The sequence below is a fragment of the Thunnus maccoyii genome, chromosome 22 (assembly GCF_910596095.1).
Source record: "Thunnus maccoyii chromosome 22, fThuMac1.1, whole genome shotgun sequence".
Classification (NCBI taxonomy): Eukaryota; Metazoa; Chordata; class Actinopteri; order Scombriformes; family Scombridae; genus Thunnus; species Thunnus maccoyii.
The window spans coordinates 25220048-25242660 of NC_056554.1; the positions used below are offsets into that span (position 1 = coordinate 25220048).

The window sequence follows — 22613 nt, forward strand, 5'->3', positions numbered from 1 at the left end:
TGGGTCTACAGAGGACCTTTTGCATTTTTTGTGGCCACCGTAGGATCTCCTACACGCTGGGAAGGGCAGAGGTATTCAGCTGGTTGCAATCTGCAACCTCGCCACTGGATGCCACTAAATCCTACACACTGGTCCTTTAATGTCATATGATGATTTTATTTTACACATATAGCTGCTTCTACGGGATCTCCTGCACAGATTTTTTTGACTGAGTGGGGGTACCACTGCACTAATGAAGCTCATCTACTTCCACCTCTACCTTGGAAAGTCTATAGAAAGAGTAAAGATGCAGAATAAGATCATTTAATCCAATGTGTACGCTCATTTCTACTCATAGAACCAGATTATCAACTTCTTCTTGTGCTTTAGAACATGTATACAATTAAAACCACTTCTGATCATGTGTACCAACGACAAACCCAGAGTTAAACCCATGTGTAACTTCAAGTAAACTAGAGCTGCCAGGTAGAAGACGCTACAATATAAAAATGGCACCGGAACAAAACTCACATTTTTATATCTGTTTGAGACCAGAGTGCGTTTTTTGCCAACTTATCTCCAGATACCACTTTTTAAATTCTGTAATATTAATACCACACAGTAAAACACAGTCTCATGTACGCATAAGTTACTTTATTTTTTTTGCAAAGTATTCACATTGTTCAAACTTTTAACAGTGTTATATTCCAGTGATTGTGATATTTCAAGGAGCAAAATACCTTAATAAACATAAAATAACTTGAGAACTTGAGAGTAAACTGATAATAAAGAAACAAAATAATTAAAAAAACACACATTTATACCCATGAATACACTTCATTCTGATAACACTGACCTAGTATTAGTATTAGTTCAGTATGACACATTCACAACAATAATAATACATTTCCTTTAGTACATAAACCTTTAAGGCACTTGAACATGTTGTTGAGAGTTCGCAAAAGTGAGTTTTGTCTGACAGAAGCAATATTTATTAATACTGATATGATAAATACAAAGAAATACTCCTTAAATTATTCCAAACTGAGTATCGTTGTTTTTGGGAAAACAAAGTGTGTGTGAGCATCAGAAACTGTTTTGTTACAAAAGCTGGAACCAAACACCAGATTCTTGGTTTGTTGTTTGTTCATTGTTCTGATGTTCAAGTCATAGTTTTGTTATTTATACTATATTTCATTTAGTGAAAAATATTGTACGATTTTTTTTGCGTTATAAAATATGAAAACTGATGCATCTTAGTTTTTGCTTCTTTTATCAAACGGATTTAAAAAAACATCAATAAAAATTCTTTCTATGCATTGGTTCCCTGTCGTCTGTACAAATCCTGCAGAGTTTGGGTTTTTTTTGCTAGATTGCATTTTCAGAACTACAGTGTTAGTATGATTTTTATCTGACCCTATATACTTTACTGATTTTGGGTGTTGGACATGTGACATAAACATTCCAGAGTCTGCATGTCACCTTAGGTAATATGGTATGGCCCTTCGGGGGGACCTTAGACCTTGTTGTGAGGCAGCTGTCAATTACATGATGGATGGCTCCCAACTGACCTAGTGCCCATGGAAAACCTATGTTATTCATGTGATAAGATACAGATGTGTAACCCCTTATAAGCTATGCACCGACAGTGGTACGGTGCCCAGACCATCTTTGTACATGGAACGGACCCGATGGCCATCGTCTAATAAACGTCTACAAAATGAGAACTTCGTCAGCTCTTCCTTTGAACGATATCATCACACATCCTTCCTTTCATACAGAGCTCACATTGAGCTGGAAGACATGTTTAAAGCACAAAAGTTACTGTCTTGTTCTTACAACAGATGGTTGTTGTACGGCTAAATGAGTCTTCATCAACGAGGTCCACCTCAGAATTAGCTGTTAAATCTATTGTACAAACATCATAACAATATGTTTGTTTCCAGACATCAACAACAACAACATAACACTCAGTTGGAAACTTGAGAAGAGTCAGTTTGGAATCTCACTACTCAACAGGTTTCTTTGGCAAAATCGACACAAATTGCGTGAAAATGATGTTGTGAAGTTAGAAGAACTGCGTGTTTGAGGCGGATGTTATTTTCAATCTACGCATCACTTTAACGAAATGGACAGAATAACATTTGTGACATCATGAAAATACAACTGATGATAATGGAAAACTTTCTTCCATTTACTTCTCATTAGGCGGGTGCTGAACTTCTGGTAAAAAAAAACATGAATTCACAGGTTTCTTATCAAGAAGGAAGTCAGAAAGATTATTGATCTGTGTCCTCAATGTTGCAGCAACTAGGATTCAAACTTTTCTTCACAAGGCAGCACATCAACCAGACTCTCATAACTAAAAACGTAAAACATTCACATTAAATCTTAGTGCTGAACCTGAGGTCTCATACAGCTTTTATCTATTAATGATACATTTCTACAGAACAAAACAAAAAAAACATATTGTTTAACGACAGCATGATTTTCTTTGAAATACATTTTAGCTCTTAAACCTTTGAGGAATTACAACATAAATACGACATTTACAGAGCAAAGAAAAACGTCCTTTCTCTGCTACTGACCTCAAAAACTGGCTCTACATCCTTTTTGGTTTTCAGCTCTACTTGGTTCATAAATATAATAATACAACTATAAGTTTTGTAAAACATGTTGAGATGTAACATACTTTAAAAGCACACATTTGGAAACACCAACATTCAATTGATGGTTAAATTAAAGCTAATATATAATATCATGTATTTCACAATAAGACTAATAAGCTGTGTCCCAGTCTTATACTATGTGTTAAAAAAGTGACATTTCTTCTCACAAAACAAACGCCACCTAACAGTAAACGTGCTTCATATATTTGTAACTGTGTGTCTCTTCATGTCTGCTGTCGTGCTCGTCATTTATGGCTTATTATTAATATAAACACACTTGTTTAGGTCAAAATGACACTTCTCCAGCAGGAAAGTAAACAAGGCACAAACTGTGAAAATGGAGAAAAACTTAATCAAATATTAATACTTTTAAATATTAATACTGTACTTACAGTGTTTTAACTGAGTGAATACTGATGTTTTTTTTTTTCAAACTGTGAAACATAAGTAGCAACATAAACAAACAAAAACCAACAACATACAGCTAAAATAACACTGCTGTTCTGTTTTCCTATGAATTCATTCATTCATCCTCTTGCAGTTAAACACAAACAAAAAAAGGGTGAAATGATCTGACATTCAGAAGAGCTCGCGGGCGAACCACTGCGCTCTGGCGATCACGTCGTTGGCGAAGTCGCCGTACGGCGTCACGCTGTCCACGTCCTCATATCTCTCCAGAGGAATGACTCTCTCCTCACCTGCTATGTAGCACGCCAACGCTCCTGGAGAGAGAGAGAAATGTTATTATAGGAGGACATGTGGCATCTATAAATGAAGCTTTGTATATATTTTTATATATACTGTGTTTATTTACTGATTTCCTACATTTCCCAGAATGCTTAGGTCAACTTCCAGACAGCATATATTTTTCTGGAGGCAACTAACGATTATTTTCATCATCAATTAATCTGATCCGATTTATCCATCAATTGTTTGATTTATAAAATGCAGATCAGATGTTCTAGGAGTCCTTGTTGACCAATCACGAGCTCAAAACCCAAATTTGAGAAATTTGGACAAAATTCTTTAAATGTTTCTTAAACAGCAGTCAAAACAGTACAGCTGATTAATATTCTGTCAATTGATTAAGTGATTAATTGTTGCAGCTCTACAGTCACATCTAGTCTGTCGAGGTTGCACTAAAATGATTTTCTTTCCCAAAGCTGTCAAAACCAAATCTGGAACCAAACGGGTCAAACAAACTTAATAATTGGAGGAATCGTTCATAATTTAAGACACAAATTACACATTTGAAGGATTGATTTATCAAATATGTGACCAGAAGTTAAGTAGCTTCAGAGTATCTCTGCAAGGACTGAAGTGTTTATGGCGACTGACAGGAAGAATCAAACTGTTTAATTAGTTTAACAATAACAATCATTACATAGAATCATGTGCAACTTGAACTGTTCACGATTTTCTGAACAATTCAACAAATGACAAGTGAGGACAATGAGGTAGCAGTCGTCTACGTTTTTGACCTTTGAGCTGCTGTTCTTTGCTCCAGTCCTTCTTCGTCCTCTGCATGGTCTTGATGAGCTGGATGAAGAAGGTGACGCCTTGGTCCAGGTGATCCCTACTGCATGGGTTGCCTTTCACTGCGTGGTAATGGCGACTGATCTGCACCAAAGAGACACAAAGTCCTGTTTCATTACCCCAAAACTAGATGTTTTCATTTTATTTACCGTAGTCTTGAGACGCCAGACAGACGGAGATCCGCCTGCTGATTGTCTGGAGATTTCTAAAAGCTCTCAGCCGCTATCAAACTTACATTTCGTCAAGGACATGCCTTATTGGAAATGATGCTCTCCTCTCCATTCTCCTTTGTAGTGAACTGCATGTTACCGCCCTAAAATGAAGGGCCTAAAGACTCTGGATTGGTTTTTTTTTTAACTCTCTAAATGTTTCCATCCAGTTTTAACAATAAAAGCTGGGAGATTGTTCTCAGTCTGAGTCTAACAGCCCCCAACCATCATGCACAACGTCAGACAGACCGACGACACAAGGCACACACCTGAAACGTGGATTTTAAATGACTAGGAGGTAATGAAATGTTAATCATCTAATTATAATCCCTTTTCAATGGTTTAAAACACTATAGACAAATTTAACATTAATGGTTGAAAGTCAAATTTTGGTGGCATGAATGTTTGTCTTGAAATTTAATATCTGATCAAGTCATTTAAATTCTAAGTTTTACACATTTTATCACAAAATATTCATTAAAATAATTGTACAATATCACAAGGTTTTGAAATTCAGTTACCTTCTAATAAAGTACAACAAAACAAGCAGCTCAGCTTCATTTTTTTAACTTATTCCTCATGATGTTCACATGATGAGCAACAAGGCTGTTAGGAAACATGAACACCGGCTCCATCAACATCTTATCTAGGAAGGAGACCTTCACGCCGAATGTGACAGAATATAACAAGATGTGATGAATCACACGGTGGAAAAGTGGTTCTATCATTAAAAACAACAACACTAAGAATCAACACAGACACACCTGCATGAGGCCGAAGCAGTTCGGGTCGCTCTGTCCGAAGCCGTTAGGTTTTAGTTGGATTCCAGCCCGAGACTGTCTGGAGATGATGGCGGCGATCAGAGCCGGGTGGACTTTGAGTCTGCAGGAGAAAACAGCCAACGTCACTTTAATAGTGTTTAATTGACCTCGGCAATAATTAATGAAACTATATCGTTAGGACAGTCCTGATCAGGCTACTTATATTTATATACTTACATACTCAAGATACTGCCTGAGAATGAGATTCTGAGATACAGTATGATGAGATATTTAGGTATCTGTCTCATTAAAATACCACAAGCTGGTGGCGCCCACATCAACGTCAGCTCTCTCTCTACACCGAGGACTGTCAATAAAGGCAAAAATGCCCAAAAAGAATCTTTAAAAAGTGCCCCAAAACAAGTACAAAGATGCTAAAAACTACAGAGACATAAAAACACACAAAGATGCAAAAAAACTACCAAAAAAATGATGCATAAAAGAGTACAGAGACACAAGACGACCACAAACATGACCTCTAGTTGAACTGGGGTCCGTTTCACAAAGCAGGTTTAGTGAAAACTCAGAGTTTGTTAACCCTGAAATGAGGGAAACTCTGAGTTTTCCGTTTCAAAAAGGGAGGTAACTCAAACCAGAGAAAGAGGGATAACTCTAGCCTGTTTCACAGAGAGGGGTAACTTAAGCTCTCGGTCAGTTACCGTAGTAACAGACTCTATGAACCTAACCTGGTCGGGACCAGGTTTTTCTCAATGAACCTCGAGTTTCTCTCAGTCTCCGCCCTCTTTCAGAGCCACACACTCCATTTGATTTCCTCATTCATTCAGGCAGCAGGCGAGTTTTGGCGTAGCCTAGTTCTGCCGTCTGTCATTTAAAAAAATCATTAAAAAAAATCAGAGTCAGTATATTAGAAGTCCATTAGGCACAGTAAGTGGCGACTTTCTTCACTAACATGGCATGTCCTTTTGATAACGATCCCGTGGATGAAGGTGCAGCATTACTGCGCAGAGAATTAAATATTCGTTGAGAGATGGTTATCAGACCGCGCATAGATGTTCTAGCATTTCCAGCCATTATCTTTTTGAGACCGTTTCACGTCACAGTCCATCATCTACATACAAAACCTAATCCGTCCTTACATTTGCAACATTACCAATCGTAGTCATGCTCTCACATCCCAGCAGATATTGTGTGCTGCGCTGCGTTTCTTTGCAAACGGAAGTTTTTTGTACAATGTCGTAGCCAGCCACTGGCCTTCCCATGTTCTGGCTTATGGCCAGCTCCTCTGCCTCCGTTAGAGGTGGCGGTGCTGGACCACCACCCGTTTTACGGACATCTGCCTTCTTTCTGTTGGCTGAGTAGAAGTCTGTGTTAGTTTAAATAGGATTAATTATTTAACAGAACATGATGTAGATGAGAAGAAATTTATGTGTGTGAAACCAGCATTATGTTGGGGATAAAACAACTGCACAGTCAAACAGCCACTTAATATTTACTTTACAATGTAAAACATGATCAAAATGAGGTTCCCCCATGAGATTATGCCGAGGTTTCACCTGTTTGAACAATGTTTTTATATTTCATCCTAAACTGCTTCCAAGTGCGCTTGGACCTAAATGAAATAAATTAATAGGCGACCAATCAAGCAGTTTTCCTCTGTAATATTATTGTGATTGCAAAGGACCACATTTAAACTTAGGCATTGACCCGAGCAGCAATGTTCTCCCACGCCGTCTCCCTCTCTTTTGCAGCTGCAGCGGTGTTGCACTTCTTTTTGAAAACATGTTCAAACTCGCCGTATTATCGCATTAAGATTTCTAGCCCTAGTGGGGAGAAAAACGCAGCCCTCCGCTTCCCCGTTGCCATGGTGACTCCTTGAATCGGGGCTCAATTGATGCTGGCTTTTTATAGTTGTGGTGCACGCGCTTAACTCCAGGTGAAACTACTCCGAGTTGAATAAACTGACTCAAATCAGCTGTTCTGGAACCGGAAACTCGGAGTTTCCTATCTCAGAGTAGATCAACTCAGAGTTCAGGATTAGACTCAGAGTTTGTTGAACCTGCTTTGTGAAACGGACCCCTGAATGCTGAAGTTGCAGTTTTTCCACAACGTCTGCACCTTCCGGTTCTGCAGAAAGTCACTGAAATGACACGGCCCTCGCTGTGAACGTTCTTATTTAAATGCAGCAGGTTTGAGTTGTTGTCGTACGTACATTTTTCCTACACTGATGATGTCGTCTTTGTACTTCTTCATCTCCTCTCGGTCTCTCACTGCCAGAATCTCGGAAGCTTCAACGCCGGTCAGACCTGAAGAAGAGTCAGACATGCAACTGTGAAAGTAGTAGAAGTAGTAGAAGTAATAGTAATAATAGTAATAGTAGTAACAGTAGTAATAGTAATAATAGTAGTAGTAGTAATAGTAATAGTAGTAACAGTAGTAATAGTAATAATAGTAGTAGTAGTAGTAATAATAGTAGTAGTAGTAGTAGTAGTAGTAGTAATAGCAATAATAATAGTAGTAGTAGTAATAGTAATAGTAATAGTAGTAACAGTAGTAATAGTAATAATAGTAGTAGTAGTAATAGTAATAGTAGTAACAGTAGTAATAGTAATAATAGTAGTAGTAGTAGTAATAATAGTAGTAGTAGTAGTAGTAGTAATAGCAATAATAATAGTAGTAGTAGTAATAGTAATAATAGTAGTAGTAGTAGTAGTAGTAGTAGTAGTAGTAGTAGTAATAGCAATAATAATAGTAGTAGTAGTAGTAGTAGTAATAGCAATAATAATAGTAGTAGTAGTAGTAGTAGTAATAGCAATAATAATAGTAGTAGTAGTAATAGTAATAGTAATAGTAGTAACAGTAGTAATAGTAATAGTAGTAGTAATAATAGTAGTAGTAATAGTAATAATAGTAATAATAGTAGTAATAATAGTAGTAGTAATAGTAATAATAGTAGTAGTGGTAGTAGTAGTAATAGTAATAATAGTAATAATAGTAGTAATAATAGTAGTAGTAATAGTAATAATAGTAGTAGTGGTAGTAGTAGTAATAGTAATAATAGTAATAATAGTAGTAATAATAGTAGTAGTAATAGTAATAATAGTAATAATAGTAGTAATAATAGTAGTAGTAATAGTAATAATAGTAATAATAGTAGTAATAATAGTAGTAGTAATAGTAATAATAGTAGTAATAATAGTAGTAGTAATAGTAATAATAGTAGTAGTGGTAGTAGTAGTAATAGTAATAATAGTAATAATAGTAGTAATAATAGTAGTAGTAATAGTAATAATAGTAGTAGTGGTAGTAGTAGTAATAGTAATAATAGTAGTAATAATAATAGTTGTAGTAATAATAGTAGTAGTACTAGTAATAATAGTAGCAGTAATAATAGTAATAGTAATATAGTAGTAGTAATAGTAATAATAGTAGTAGTGGTAGTAGTAGTAATAGTAATAATAGTAGTAATAATAGTTGTAGTAGTAATAGTAATAATAGTAGTAATAATAATAGTTGTAGTAATAATAGTAGTAGTACTAGTAATAATAGTAGTAGTAGTACTAGTAATAGTAATAGTAGTAGCAGTAATAATAATAATAGTAATATAGTAGTAGTAATAGTGATATAGTAGTATAATAGTAGTAGTAATAGTAATAATAATAGTAATAGTAGTAGTAGTAATAGTAATAATAGTAGTAATAGTAATAGTAGTAACAGTAATAATAGTAGTAATAATAGTAGTAGTAGTAATAGTAATAATAGTAGTAATAATAATAGTAGTAGTAGTAGTAGTAGTAGTAGTACAACAGGCTCAGTCTCCAGAAGTATAAGAACCCAACATAAGATCAATTATTTCATCTTAATTATGAGGTCATAAATATCCTTTATGACCATCAGGTAGGTGGCGTCCAGGTGAACGTGGCAGTAAGAAGTTGTTTGTTGGTGCAAAGCACAAAGTCAGTCACAAGAAAAGTTTGTTTTTGTCAAGATGACCTTTTAATAAGCTCAATGTCATCATGACTTCCCTCTGATTGAACAGGCCAGGACTTCTCTGGAACGAGCCTAAATACAGGCTGTTACAGGCTTTACTTCCTAAGAAAACTGATAAACTGATTTTATTCCTCCTCCTAAAAAGGACCAAAATTCCTGAGAAAGTCCAGCCTGTTGGGACTGATTTCCTGCTCTGTGCAGCTTGATAAATGCAGACTCAGATCCTCAGCATTCCCCCGGGGGTTAAAATACTGTTTTATTCCCAACCTCCCTGTGACCTTGATCCTGTCTGATTGTAGCTTTAGGTTCACTTTCAGTGCTATTTCTTGGAAAAATACGCACCCAGAACTAAATTAAAACCTCGGGTCTTCACGTCAACATGGAGGAGAAGTCTTGAGTACATAAAAAGCCTCCTGTTTGGGTGAACTGACCTCTGTCGGACAGCAGGTTTACTCTGATTGTGTTCTCAGAAGCTCCTGTTGTGTCCACTTTGGTGATGTCTCCGTACTCTGAAACACACAGATCACACCTGTTCAGCACCGTCTCATCACTTAATAATAGACCTTAATATCACAGAAACTCACCAACAGTATTTACATCACTGGAAGATTTTGCTGAACTAGAGCTGCTCTCTGGTTCCAGCTTCTTAAATGTGAATATTTTCTGGTTTCTTTAGTCTCTATGACAGTAAACTGAATATCTTTGAGTTTTGGGCAAAACAAGACGTTTGAGGATGTCGTCTTGGACTTTGAGAAACACTGATGCACATTTTTCACCGTTTTCTGAACCGAAATAATCGATTAATCAAGAAAATAATCAAAAATAATCATTAGTTTCAAGTCTAAACTGAACTGTTTTGATCTCTGGTTTAAAAGGACCTGTGTTTACCTGTGTATATGTCTTTACCTGCAAAAACAAAACAGAAAACAGCAGTTTAGGAGCAAATTATTGTAAAAAAAATGAATATTATATACTTATAATTATAGTAATAACAATAATAATAATAATTATATACTCATGTTCTCAGAAGTTCCGTTTGTCTGCATTTGTTTGATGTCTCCGTTCTCTGAAACACACAGAAACAATCACACCTGTTCAGCACCGTCTCATCACTTCTAATGACAGTAAAGACGTCTACTGAACTAGAGCTGCAACAATTAGTCAATTAGTTGATTAGTTGTCCACTAGTGCCCGTTCAAAACAGGCTGATTTCTCAATACCTAGAAAGAGTTTTGCAGGTCCCCTTAACGTCTCACATGCAGGCTATCGGTAGACGCTACAATTTATTGATGTTCCCTAAATGTCTCACATGCAGGCTATCGGTAGACGCTACAATTTATTGATGTTCCCTAAATGTCTCACATGCAGGCTATCGGTAGACGCTACAATTTATTGATGTTCCCTAAACTGGAAGAAGCAGAAGCAACGTTGTTTATGATGGATTTATATATATTTCTGAACGTGCCTGCCTAAGTTCTGGTTTAAAAGGAGCCTTCACAGTATTTACATGAAATCCTGACAGGAAACAGTGTTTAACTGTGTTTCCGTAACACTCGTTTTCTGCTGATGATGTTCTTGTTCAGTCTTTGAGGTGAGGACTTACCTGCAAGAGGTTGTTTTTCTGAGGAAAGAACAGAGACAACACTTTAATCATCATGATAATAACTAAAATTAACAATTAAATTCTATAATAATGATTTCATACAGTAACATATACAGTATAAGACAAATATGGACACATTCTGTGCTAATTCAAGCAAATTATTGTAAGAAAAATGTAATAACATGACGTTAAAAAACAGATTAAACTGTTGAACTCTATCAGATTAATATGAGTAAGACTTTCTGAGTGAAATGTGAAATAAAAACAAAGATCACCTTGTTCTCCTCCCTCAGGTGAACGGAGTCTGTCGAGGCACGCTGCCTGCCGTTGCAACACGAACGCGGCCACGACGAAGATGACGCAAACCAGGACCATGAAGAGCGTCCAGGGCAGAATACAGTTGTGTCCTTCCTTCTGAGGATTAAACTCATCTGCAAAATAAAAAGAAACGTCGCAGTCAAAAGATGTGACGCTCACCTACATTAAGAAAAAATGTGGTCATAAATCTGTATAGATACAGAAACGGCATCTGATTGGCTGTATATTGCAGTTATGTGTCTGTGCGTCCGCCATATCAAAAGGTTATTGAGAGTTGTGTTTTTTACCTGTGATATAAATCTTGTTCTCGTTCACCAGGCTCGTTCCAGATATTTCCACTCTGCAGATTAAAGTCCCGTTTCCTGTTCGGACAAGAAGTGTTAAAACTAAAGCTGTGCTGCATTCACACAGCAGAGTGACAGAACTGATGAAATACACAAGTATGGAAGCTGTATCAAACTGTGTGGAAGCAGGGTGTCAATGTCTCATTTGTCCAGGAGATCCTGTAGAAATGGTTATATTTGGAAGATATAATCATCAAATGTCATTAAGTCGACCAAACGTAGTCCATGAAATCTATTTGACTTTCAGAAATCTGCATTACGTCCTCATGTTTTTATTAACTTTTTCAATTATACAAACATAATAACCAAGCGGCAACCTTCGGGGCTGAAAAATGAAGCCAACCTGTAAAAACTGCAGTTCCTCGGATGGCCACTCGAGACTCCAAAAGTGAGTCAATCCCCGTAGGCCTCCATGTTAAAATACCCAGAAATAAACATGTTTACAGCCTGTTCTGGTCTCTATAGCTAATTTCCCCTCTCATGACAACTGTACGGGTGAATTTTTATATGACTTACCCATTTAAATTTTATTAAGGCTTAAATTTGTATAATTAGTTATGTATAATTAAGGGCGTGGCCGCTTTGAGTGACAGGTGGGTGCCGTCACAGGCACGTCGTTACCATTGGGACAACATTGGTTAGGTAACGTAACCATGGCGTAACCCCAGATTCACAGAGTATAGCCGTAGCCGTTGCTATTTCAGTGTGTTTTCAGTTCATGAAAGTTAAGTGTAACATTCTGGTCGCCTAAAAAAGTCTTGTTCAGTGTTTGGATGTACTGAAAAAGTTTTTCTGGTAAGGACATTTTGTTTTAATGGTTTTAAGCCTGTTTTTCGCTATCGAATATTAGCATTAACATTATCATAGTTAACCATAGACTGTAAAGGCACTGTGAAAACCAAGCTAGCAGCTTCAGCTCCACCCTCTTGTCCATATATGGTCACTTCTGGCTCCAAAAATCCAAGATGGCGACAGTCAAAATGCAAACTCACACCAATGGGTGACGTCAAGGTGGCTACATCCATCATTTTTTACAGTCTGCTACTATAGTTTGTTTACGTAGCCTCCGGAGCCGGAGGAAGCTTCCTGAAGCTGACCAATCAGAACAGAGTGGGCTCATCAGGAGGCGGGCCTTAAAGAGACAGGAGCTAAAACGGCCTGTTTCAGACAGAGGCTGAACTGAGGGGCTGCATAAAGGACCAGTAGAAGATCAATAAGGAGTTTTCAACGGTAAATCATGCAAATATATTCCATTATATGTCCTTTAAATTACCTCCAGCTGCTGCTGCGTCTATGCGCGCTGTGACAGAGTAAAGGTTGTCGGGTCCGACTGATGAATTCGTCTCAGCAGGGAGGACGTTTCTTCTAGCGTCCTGCAGAGAAATCTGCGGCTCTTGTCTCCAGCCGCCGGACTCACAGTAAATAAACAACTCGCCAGCTGAAGTCAGCCGCACAATCATGGCGACCTCAGAAACCTCAGCTGGAGACAGTAACACCAACACAACATGCATATTTATATACTTTTAGCATCTTCTTAAAGATAATTCACTGTTACAGTTTGTTATTATTTTCTGTATTTTTAAGGCAACATTAATCATTCTGGACATTTTCAGATGTTATAATATTTTCAACTTACCAACAATGAGAGAGACAAACACTTCTTCCGTCTCTCGTCCTCTCAGAAGGACACACCTTCATTACGATCATAAACAAGAAGAATGAAGACCAGACTGGTTAGACAAAGAGATTTTTAACATATCACCAAACATGCACTCCGCCTTCCAAATTTTATTTGCATTCATATAGTCAGAAAATCTCCCAACGGAGTGAGAAAATTACACTTTTTACATTTCTAACTGAGCGAAAAGAAACTATTCAGAGCTTCCTTCCTCTTAGTAGAGGCTTGTTTTATCGTTTGTTTAAAATATATCTACAGTTTATATTTGTTATATTCGGCAGAAGCTTTTATTCAAAGCGACACAATAAAGAGGACAAGATATATACACCATATATATAAGACTCCATGGAGAGCAGTACTGAATACTGACTGAGTGACGGTGAGTTGTCATCTACTAATTAAACTGTAATGAAACTATGATGACTGATTGAAGCCAGATTGATGTATCAGGGTCTGGATGGTTTGACAGAATTTGCTCGTTGGTTCCTACTGGTTTAATTTCATGTTTAGAAAAGATTCAGTCATTTCCTAAAACAGCTGGACACCGTAAAGCAGTCTGTCATCAAACCAGCTGGAGGAAACATTGTGTTCGTTGGGGACTATTTTAATTGTTTTTGGACAACAATGGAGGAATAAGATTTATCACAATACTTGTTAGTAATTCAGCTCTCTGTTGGTTTCAGTCTGCATGAGATTTGTCAGAAACATACAGGACATCCCATCGTGTACCTGTACGTGCCGTTGTCCCGCCACGTGACGCCGAACAGCGTCAAAGATCCGTCTTCTGTGACGGCCGTCCTCCCGGCGTACTCTGCCGCTTTCTCCTTCTCAAGCTCTTCTCCGTCGCGGAGGACATGAACCGTCAACTTGGTATCTTCACGCAACCACTCCAACGCCTTGACACGTGACAAGTGGACAGGCGTTGTGAGGCGACACGGGAGAGAGACGTTATGGTGGACGATGGCAAAGACTTCCACGTGTGAGCCTGACGGTAGGGGCTTACCTGGGGAAAAAAAGACGATAACCAACGGGGCTGATCATGATGATATTTTTGATTGAATATTTCAATATTGCGACAACATTGTAGGGATGTCTATTGGTGCTTTCACAAAATATTATAAATAATAATCATCAGTAATGTGGATATAACAACCAAGTGGGTAAAATTACATCACTTTACTGTAATACAGCCTTATAAACCAGGAAAAGACGACACTTATGCCATATCACGATATCGATATAATATCATTATATATTTCTCAGCCCTAATAACCAATCAGACTGTTCACTATTGTATTGTTTAAGTATTTGGCAATTTAAGGTCAGACAATAGTGCAAAAATGCCCGAGGTGACATCTTTAATTCGCTTGTTGTCTTAGACCAACAGTCCAAGATCCGAGTTTATTCAGTTTATAATCACATGACAACAAACACCAGCAAATCCTCATATTTGAGAAGCTGGAAACAGTAAATATTTTGGCATTTTTTTGCTTTAAAAATGACTGAAATGATAAACTGAGCATCAAAGTAGATGCCGGTAAACTTTCTTTTTGATGCATTTATTGTCTCAGCCCTGCTGTGAAATATAAAACTACACTCCAGTGAAACCAAAAAAGTCAATATAAGTCACCTGACAAATACACAGACAATAAAAAGACAAATACATCTGACTGACACGAGCCGTGACACCGTTGACATACAAGTTGGTAAAGGCGTGGATGGTGTGTTCAGTGTGTGTGGGGTTTTTTTTTTTTTTGCTTTGTAGTGTTTGTTGCTGTGCTGTTGTATGTTTTGCTTGTGGGGGATGCAAGTTAGCTTCGAGCTAACTCTGGTGCATCTTTAATGTTTAAAACTGCACACTGTCCCAATCAATACATCAAATCAAATAAAAAACTGTCCCTCCACCTCAAGGTATAATTATCAGTCTTTACAGTTTACCTTCATAGTTGCACAAAGGGACTCCGAGACTACATCACAGTGAAAGCAGAACATATATACTCACACTAAGTGAACATATAACCAGTTTCATCACGTCACACGTGCCTTTATGGGAACTCTCTGGCAGAGAGGATTTTGAAGAAATACCAACACAGTCGCTGATGTGCTGACTTTGCAGTCTGTAACGTTACTTCATCCCTCAGCTACCATACACCGCTGTCATCTGCTTATTTTTGGAAAATATTTTTTTCATCACCGACTCTTGGCATGTGCTCTGATACAATGACAAGGCTGTTTGTAGTATCATACAGAGAGTCATATCTATAATAAACAACAGCTATACTCCAAACTACATTAATCTGACATTTAATACTGGTTGCTTTGTGGTGCAACATAAACTTTTACATTACAGCATTTAACACAATCTTCTACTTGATTCGGGATACAAATTATATCAACAGAGTGACACTTTAACGAAATCTCAACAAAATTGTGTGTATATACAAAATTGTGTGTATATATATACAAAATTGTGTGTATATATATATATATATCAAAGAGTCAAAGAGTTCACCCTCCTACGTCAAATAGACGTAACTTTTACGTCAACAGGTGCATGTGTTAGTACGCGTTTGAGATATAAACAGCTGACTTTTCAACGGAGTTTGGTTAACCTGTTGTTACTGTTATTCTGTGTAATAGCAGATATATTTCAGCCTCAGCACATCCATATTTAACACATGCGCATTTCAAACACACTGACCTGCAACCGGATGAATGACTTCGAAGAAAAACGGCGCAAAACAGCAGCAGAAGAAGATAAACCTGGTGATCATTGTGACAGCGAGTCAAACTAACTGCCGCGGACGCAGGTTCGCTTCTATGGAAGCCGAGAGGCGCAGATATTCATCATGCGTCGCGTGACAGTTTGCATCTTTAGTTTGGGACCAGGTACGGTAACGTTTACATACCACTCATGCAAACCCGTAGAGGAAATTTCCTCAGTGGGAAATGGGCATGCGCAGATCTGATAGGTACATGGTCACGTGGGTTATGACGCCTTTATTTTGTCTGTGAAAGTCGACTTTTTGACCTTTTGAAAAAACTCTCATAAAATTAAAAAAAACTACACAAAGTCATCAAACATATGAATTTTTGCAAAAGAATTTGAATTGAAGACCAATATATGTTTTATATATTTTCATTTATTTAATATTGTTTATTTTCATTATTAACTCCTGTACTGTAATTGTTGTTTATAAGGCAAAAAAATTCTCCAAAACTGATTTTCCTCCTAAAGTGCACAAAATATAATGTCAGATTTAAATATTCTGGATGATGTATTTATCCAAGAAATAACATTTTTCCATGTCTTATGTGTAATTTCATACATGTTTATTTTAATTAGTCTACATTTAGTAAGATAAGATAAGTTAGAGCTTTATTGTCCCAGAGGGAAATTTGCCTTAAGTGGAAACACAATGCCGCTGCTGCACAGTACCAAATAATTCAACAGTAATACACATCATACGTCTCGTAAATACCACAATAAAATGTGTATTTGGAAGCACTGAGATGTCGAACTTCAACTGAGCTATTGTGGGTTTGAACATCTCAGTTTACATCATCCACTGTAACAACAGTCCTGCCAGGATCTGCTATTTGTGGTTTATTCATTTGCTTTAATCAGAAGATGTTTGACATTAAAAAGCCTTGCAGTGGCCCTCCAAACCTGGGAAATAGTGTAGAAAACCCTCTGCTTTGATTGGTCGACCTGCCCCCTGTCCCCACCCACTTCACTTAGACTAAGACTGACACTATATTGTTTGTAATTTATAAAATCATGATATAGATCAGTAAAACACTGCCAGCAACTTTGTCTTTGCAGGTTTGTGTGGGTCTTTGCATGTTTCAAAACCAGATTTTATGATACTTTTTATGTGAAATTGCAGCAGGCAAATGTATTTTTCCCATTATTGTTCCACAGGCGGATCAGAGCACCGGGTCAACCATGAGGCCTCCCCTCGCCACCCAGAAATGATAAAACACCCCCAGCATTTACTATAAAACCAATCTGTTTTGCATCAGTTTATTGTGTATGCTGTATGAACTAATATATGTAGCTATTGCACAACAAAAACATACTCAAAAACACATATTTACAACTGACTTACAACAATTTGAAAACAATCATATCATTATGTAATGAGTGAGCTCTTGTGGGTGTTGCCCCATCTGATAATCACTCTGACTGAGAACAGGAGACATTTGTCCACTTCCTGGTTAAACAGTCCCTTCAAAAGGGGCCATGTGGGTCTAGGAGGGAGGTTTTGCCTCACGTTTACTTGACCTCGGTATTGCTGTTGAGGGTGATGAACATCAGATTATGGTATCCGCCCTACCTGTCTTCCTTGTGCATGTTATCTGTGCATGTTTTAAGTATTTCCCCGGCATTTTTGCAGGCACTGTTTGCAGCCAGCTGGAGGTAGCATTGATGACCACACCAGGGCTGGCTGTTCGATCTCTGTAACTTGCAGCTCTAAGGTGCCTTTCTCTGATGTTCCTAATCATAGTTGTTCTCATATGTGTGAAATAATGTACACTTCTCATAATAGGAATGAGGAACATGGTGTTGGCTTCCTGTGTGACCTAGTTTGCTGTACTTGGTGAAGGTTGTGTAGTATAGTCGTCTAGCTGGTGTCAACTCATGGTTGTAAATATTAAGTATTTTTTAATATTGTGTTTTTGCCTTATTAGGAGGAGCCCTGCTGCCACTTTTTTGATTTTGGTAAATTCTTATTTGAAAGATTTGTCTTACTTGCCTCCTTATTTTGGGTTATCGTTGATATACTTCTGCTTATTTTTGGTAAAAAAAGTAGTAGCCTGCAAATGACTATAGGTTGCTCATTGTAAAGGAGGGGGTTTACGTCGTTTTATCTCTGTTTTGTTTCTGTTTTGTTTTCTTGGAAACCAACTGCTGTGTGTAACAGGTGGGGAGATTTTTTATCGCTGAAGTTTCTTGTCTTTCGCCGGTAACAGGACAGTTGGGTTGCTATACTCTCGCAGGTAGTTGGCCACTGGGTGAAGGTTTTCCTTCTGCTTCTTGGGTTTTCTATTGCATGTTGTTTCGCTGTGCTTTACTAACCCCCGTGTGTTTTTTTTTCTGTCTTGCAATGAGGGTAAGCAATTGTGTGCGTGTGTGTCTCACAATACTAGTACTGGTGGTGGTATCCTGGAACTTCCCCTCACTCCAGTCCTCCTGTGGGTTTCTCTGCCCCCCCCCCCTCTGTGGGTGAAATTCACAGAGTGGCGTTGTTGGATTCTTGTATTCTGGGGTGCTTTCCTACACAATCATACTAAAACATTACTGAATACCACACAAGGACATTAACGATCTTAAACATGTTAAACTTCCTAAAAACCAATTTCTAAAACTGATATAAAACATTTCAAAACCAGTCATTGATTCTAACCTTCATAAGAAGCCTTGGGGTTAACAACATACCAATCTTTAGCTACGATTAATTAATTCAGTCCATAAAGATGACATTTGATAAGATTAGAAAAACTCAACAAAAAGATGCGTAATCACACTGAATCAGCTGAATCATGGTTGTGATATTTTAATCACCTCTGTGACTGCTGATTTGGAACACTATTCCTACCAAATTATATCTATTTTATTTTATTTTAGGGGGCTGGATGAATTATCCTGGTTTTGTCCTGGATGAATATAATCTGCCCTAATATACTGTCCACAGCTCAAAAATAGTCACATTCACTTACTTGGTGTCAACAATGTACCAATATTTGACTGTGGTGCATTTAAAACATGTGATAAGATTCAATTGACTTATAAACACAGAGATGAGTATTCAAGTCAAATTGTGTCATGTAACACAGAGCACCTGGGAGTGTGTGTCTGGTTGCAGACCTCTGAATTACTACCCACATCTACAATGATGTCAGTGGTTCAAAAACACTGGGCCAATCTGAGCCTCGGATCTGACTAGAGTTACTGATATCATCAAGCTGTGTCAGACTTCCCTCTTGGGGATTCCAGATCTGTGAGCCAATGAGAAGAGAGCAGCATTCCTAGAAGGCACGTACACTGCTTCCTAGGGTCCTCAGAAGGGAAGTGTATCACTTCCTTTGGGGTCCCCACAAAGGAGGTACCTCACTTCCTTGCATTTCAAATGCTTTGAGTTGCCTTTGTGTATTAAATGTGATATACAAATTAACTGTCCTTGCCCTCCTTTAAGGCCCCCCAGAGCCAGGGATTTGTGGCCTTCCCTCATTGGAGAAATATTTGGGCTTGTTAGAGCCTGTGTGGGTGGGAAGTTGGTGATGTTCAAGCTGTGTCAGACAGATTGACAAGGGTTCCAACTGCAGACATCCCTCCTGGGGATTCCAGGTATATGAGCAAATGGGAGGAGTGCAGCATCCCTAGGAGGTGGCTACATCACTGTCTTTGGGTTCCCCAGGAGAGAGTTGTGTAACTTCTTATAGGGTCCCCAAGAGGAAACTACCTTACTTCCTTCAGGGTCCCCAAGAAGGATGTCCTTCACTTACTTTAGGGTCCCCAAGAAGGAGGTACCTTACATTCTTTGAGTCCCCAAAAGGGCTTCTTCAGCATCCTCATGAGGGATGCACCTTACTTCATTTGGGTTCCCCAAGAGGGCTGTATATCATTTTTTAGGGTCCCCAAAAGGAAGGTACACCACTTACTTCAAGGTCACCAAGAAAGAGGTATCTCACTTCTTTTGACTCCCCAGGAGGGGTTCTTATATGATCCCCATGATGGATGTCCTTCACTCCCTCTGGGGTCTCTAAGAGGAAGGTATCTTACTTCCTTTAGGGTCACCCAGCTTTCTCTTATTGGAGAAACAACCAGGCCAGTCAGAACTTTGTTGTGGGAAGTTGGTGACATTATCAAGCTGTGTCATCATCAGACAGATTGAACAGGTCAGGAGGTCTGTGAGCCAGTGTAGGGAGTGTAGAGTAATCATTCATCCTGTTCATACTGACTTTTAAACGACCCCTTCATAATGCACTTACATGGTAAGTGATAAGGGACAAAAATGTATTTAAAAGTTTATCTGAAGCTTCATGAAGCGTCCAAATGAGTCAAATCAAGTAGATATCTTTCAACGTTACAGTCTTTTTAGTGCCAAAGTCCCTCTTTTTGTTACTATACTTCCACCTGCAGCTCAACAGGGAAACACTGTCCGAGGAAACACAAAGAGGGAATTTGATGCTAAAAAGACTGTAAATGTGTCAGATATCCACTTGATATGACTAACTCAGACTGCTGAAGCTGAATATAAGCTTCACATCTACTTTTAAATGACTGTGTGGACACACTGTGGATTTTGGCCTCCATCACTTACATTGAAAACACATTTGAAGGATCTTTTAATAGCCAGTATGAACAGGAGGAATGATTACAGTGAGGAAAACCTCTTTCACTGCTCATAACACATTTAGAAGTGTGTGCAGGGACCATCTAAAAAGTGAAACACTGAAAAGGGAAACTTTTTCAATAACTTCACTTCACTCTTATATAGTGTTTTGTCCTGAAAATCCCTTCACACATCAATGGTCTGCTGTTGGTTATACTACAACACTTAGTTTGGAAAAAAAGGTTTAGGGGCTATTGAATATTGTTTTTTATCTCTTTTTGGTGTTGCATTTTTTTGATGGTCCCTGTGCACTCTTTTCTAAACGTGTTGTCAAATCGATGAAGATGTTTTCTTAATTTGCTTGTGTTTTGTCTATTTGCATGTTTTCTTAAGTTGCAGCGCGTTTGCCCTTGTCGGCCACCATACTGAAGCCCTGGATTTTGTCTTGCAGGCAGCATTTCTACATACGTTCACCTTAAGTTTTGACCATGTTTAACATTTGACATCATAACAGGATATAAATAAGAGAAAATCACAAAAAGCAGAATATGTCCCAAATTGTTTTCCTTAATTGTGTTTATCTGTTTGTTATCTGAAAAAAATATCAGTAGAAGCAACTTTAAGAAACAGTTTTGGGAAACAATACCAATAATAATAATTACCTTCTGAGAGTGAGATGAGAGGATTAACCTGGACACACAGTACAGTTTAAGCCTGATTTTAACCCCAATTTATTTCAGAGCGAGGCCCACATTTTGCCAGATTGGCTGTTGTTTGACATTCAGTAAGAGGGGGTCATGATGCTCGATTAAACTATCTTTAGTTAATTAGTGTCAAAGAGATTCAGAGCTTGTGACATAATGTTCAGAAAGAATTTAAAATATCACGCAAAGTGTGTGAATGTGCAGAGAACATTTGTGTTGTACGGTGAGGTCACACAGAGAAAAACAAGCTGGCCTGGACTCATTAGGTGAGATAAAAGCAAAGTGATTTATTGTCTTTATGTTGATGCAGAGTCACATCACACTCAGGAAGACAAACAAGCGTCCTGTGGAAGGTCAGCAGAAGGCGGGAAGATGATGCCCTCTAGTGGTGGAAAAAAGTCCTGACTAGAACAATAACAAGTCCTGCAACAAAGGTAACTTTTATTTGTATAGCATTTTTAAAAACTGTTTACAAAGTGATGTACGAACATAATATTGTAGAAATGATTGGTACAATACAAAGCAGAAGGTAAAAATGTACATTTACTGAATTCGAGGTATTTCCATTTGATGTTACTTTATACTTCCACTCCACTACATTTCAGAGGGAAATATTGTACTTTCCACTACATTTATTTGACAGCTTTAGTCACTTTTTAAATGCAGATGATGTATTTTATATTTGAAATGAATTAAATTTTGTCTGTTTTCACTTTGAATTACAGTATAAAGATCTTTAACTGTTAATCAGTGTGAAAAAAGTCACATTAAATCCCCTTTGAATGCATGTTGTAGAACAATAAAACATCAAATATAACACTGTGGGGCTACTTTGCATAATGAATGGAGATGAACTTTTATATGTAATTATTTATAGACCAAAATACAACAACTGTCTTTGCGCTGCTTCATTTGAATGAACCTCCCACCTGTCTGCTCCTCTGCTCCCACCTGTGCACCGAAATACCACAGAGGCACAGCTTCAGGGTCAGGAATAAACCAGTCAGAGCTGCTTGTGCTGGTCGTTGCACCTCCGTGAAAAAAGGGCCATTTTTGGGCGAACCAGAAATCTAAAATAATGTCAACTGTCCTGAGTTATAGCCGCCTGTGAAATGTTTTTAACGCTGTGAACAGTTTTTATCATGTCGCATGTCTCAAACAATCAGGATCAGTCGAGAAACACAAAATGTTTGGCTCAAAATAACAGCTGACGTCATTTTTAATACAAAGTTCAACTGAGACATTCTGTATCATCTTTACTATGTTACTCATTTTAGTCTTTTTTCTTAAACTTGAAGCCAAAACATTGTTTCAGGTAATGTTGAAGATTTGGAAAATGAAAAAAGAAAAAAAGGAAAGAAAGGAGGGAAGTTGATGTGTGCAGCACCTTTCAACAACAAAGAAATTAAAAAACAGAACATAAAGATGTAAAACAAAAAAAAAAAGCACCATCTTTTACCATCT

At 37.8% G+C, this 22613-nt stretch overlaps 1 protein-coding gene and 1 long non-coding RNA gene across 2 annotated transcripts; one reads left to right on the forward strand and one right to left on the reverse strand.

The window, feature by feature from the left end:
- Positions 1 to 618: 618 nt before the first annotated feature.
- Positions 619 to 16055, reverse strand: LOC121889635. Its single transcript, XM_042401755.1, has 14 exons — positions 15807 to 16055; positions 13835 to 14108; positions 13064 to 13119; positions 12701 to 12907; positions 11371 to 11445; positions 11041 to 11196; positions 10766 to 10783; positions 10178 to 10228; positions 10051 to 10068; positions 9594 to 9671; positions 7385 to 7478; positions 5158 to 5275; positions 4130 to 4268; positions 619 to 3370 (listed from the first exon to the last, which is right to left on the reverse strand). Exons 1-14 carry the CDS (start codon positions 15877 to 15879, stop codon positions 3228 to 3230), a joined length of 1500 nt encoding a protein of 499 aa, XP_042257689.1. The 5' UTR covers positions 15880 to 16055; the 3' UTR covers positions 619 to 3227.
- On the forward strand, positions 15907 to 22487 carry LOC121889836. The gene is made up of 3 exons (XR_006093666.1): positions 15907 to 15994; positions 21460 to 21583; positions 22122 to 22487. It is a non-coding gene; the product is annotated as an uncharacterized LOC121889836 (long non-coding RNA).
- The last annotated feature ends 126 nt before the right edge of the window (positions 22488 to 22613 follow it).

What these genes read in the sequence shown, in the direction of transcription:
- LOC121889635 (XM_042401755.1), bottom strand. Translation starts at nt 15,879, where the DNA reads ATGATCACCAGGTTTATCTTCTTCTGCTGCTGTTTTGCGCCGTTTTTC. An exon ending in AAACCTGCTGTCCGACAGAG is followed by an intron (nt 7,479 to 9,593) that starts GTCAGTTCACCC and finishes ACTCTTCTTCAG; the next exon opens with GTCTGACCGGCGTTGAAGCT. An exon ending in ATCATCAGTGTAGGAAAAAT is followed by an intron (nt 5,276 to 7,384) that starts GTACGTACGACA and finishes TTTCTCCTGCAG; the next exon opens with ACTCAAAGTCCACCCGGCTC.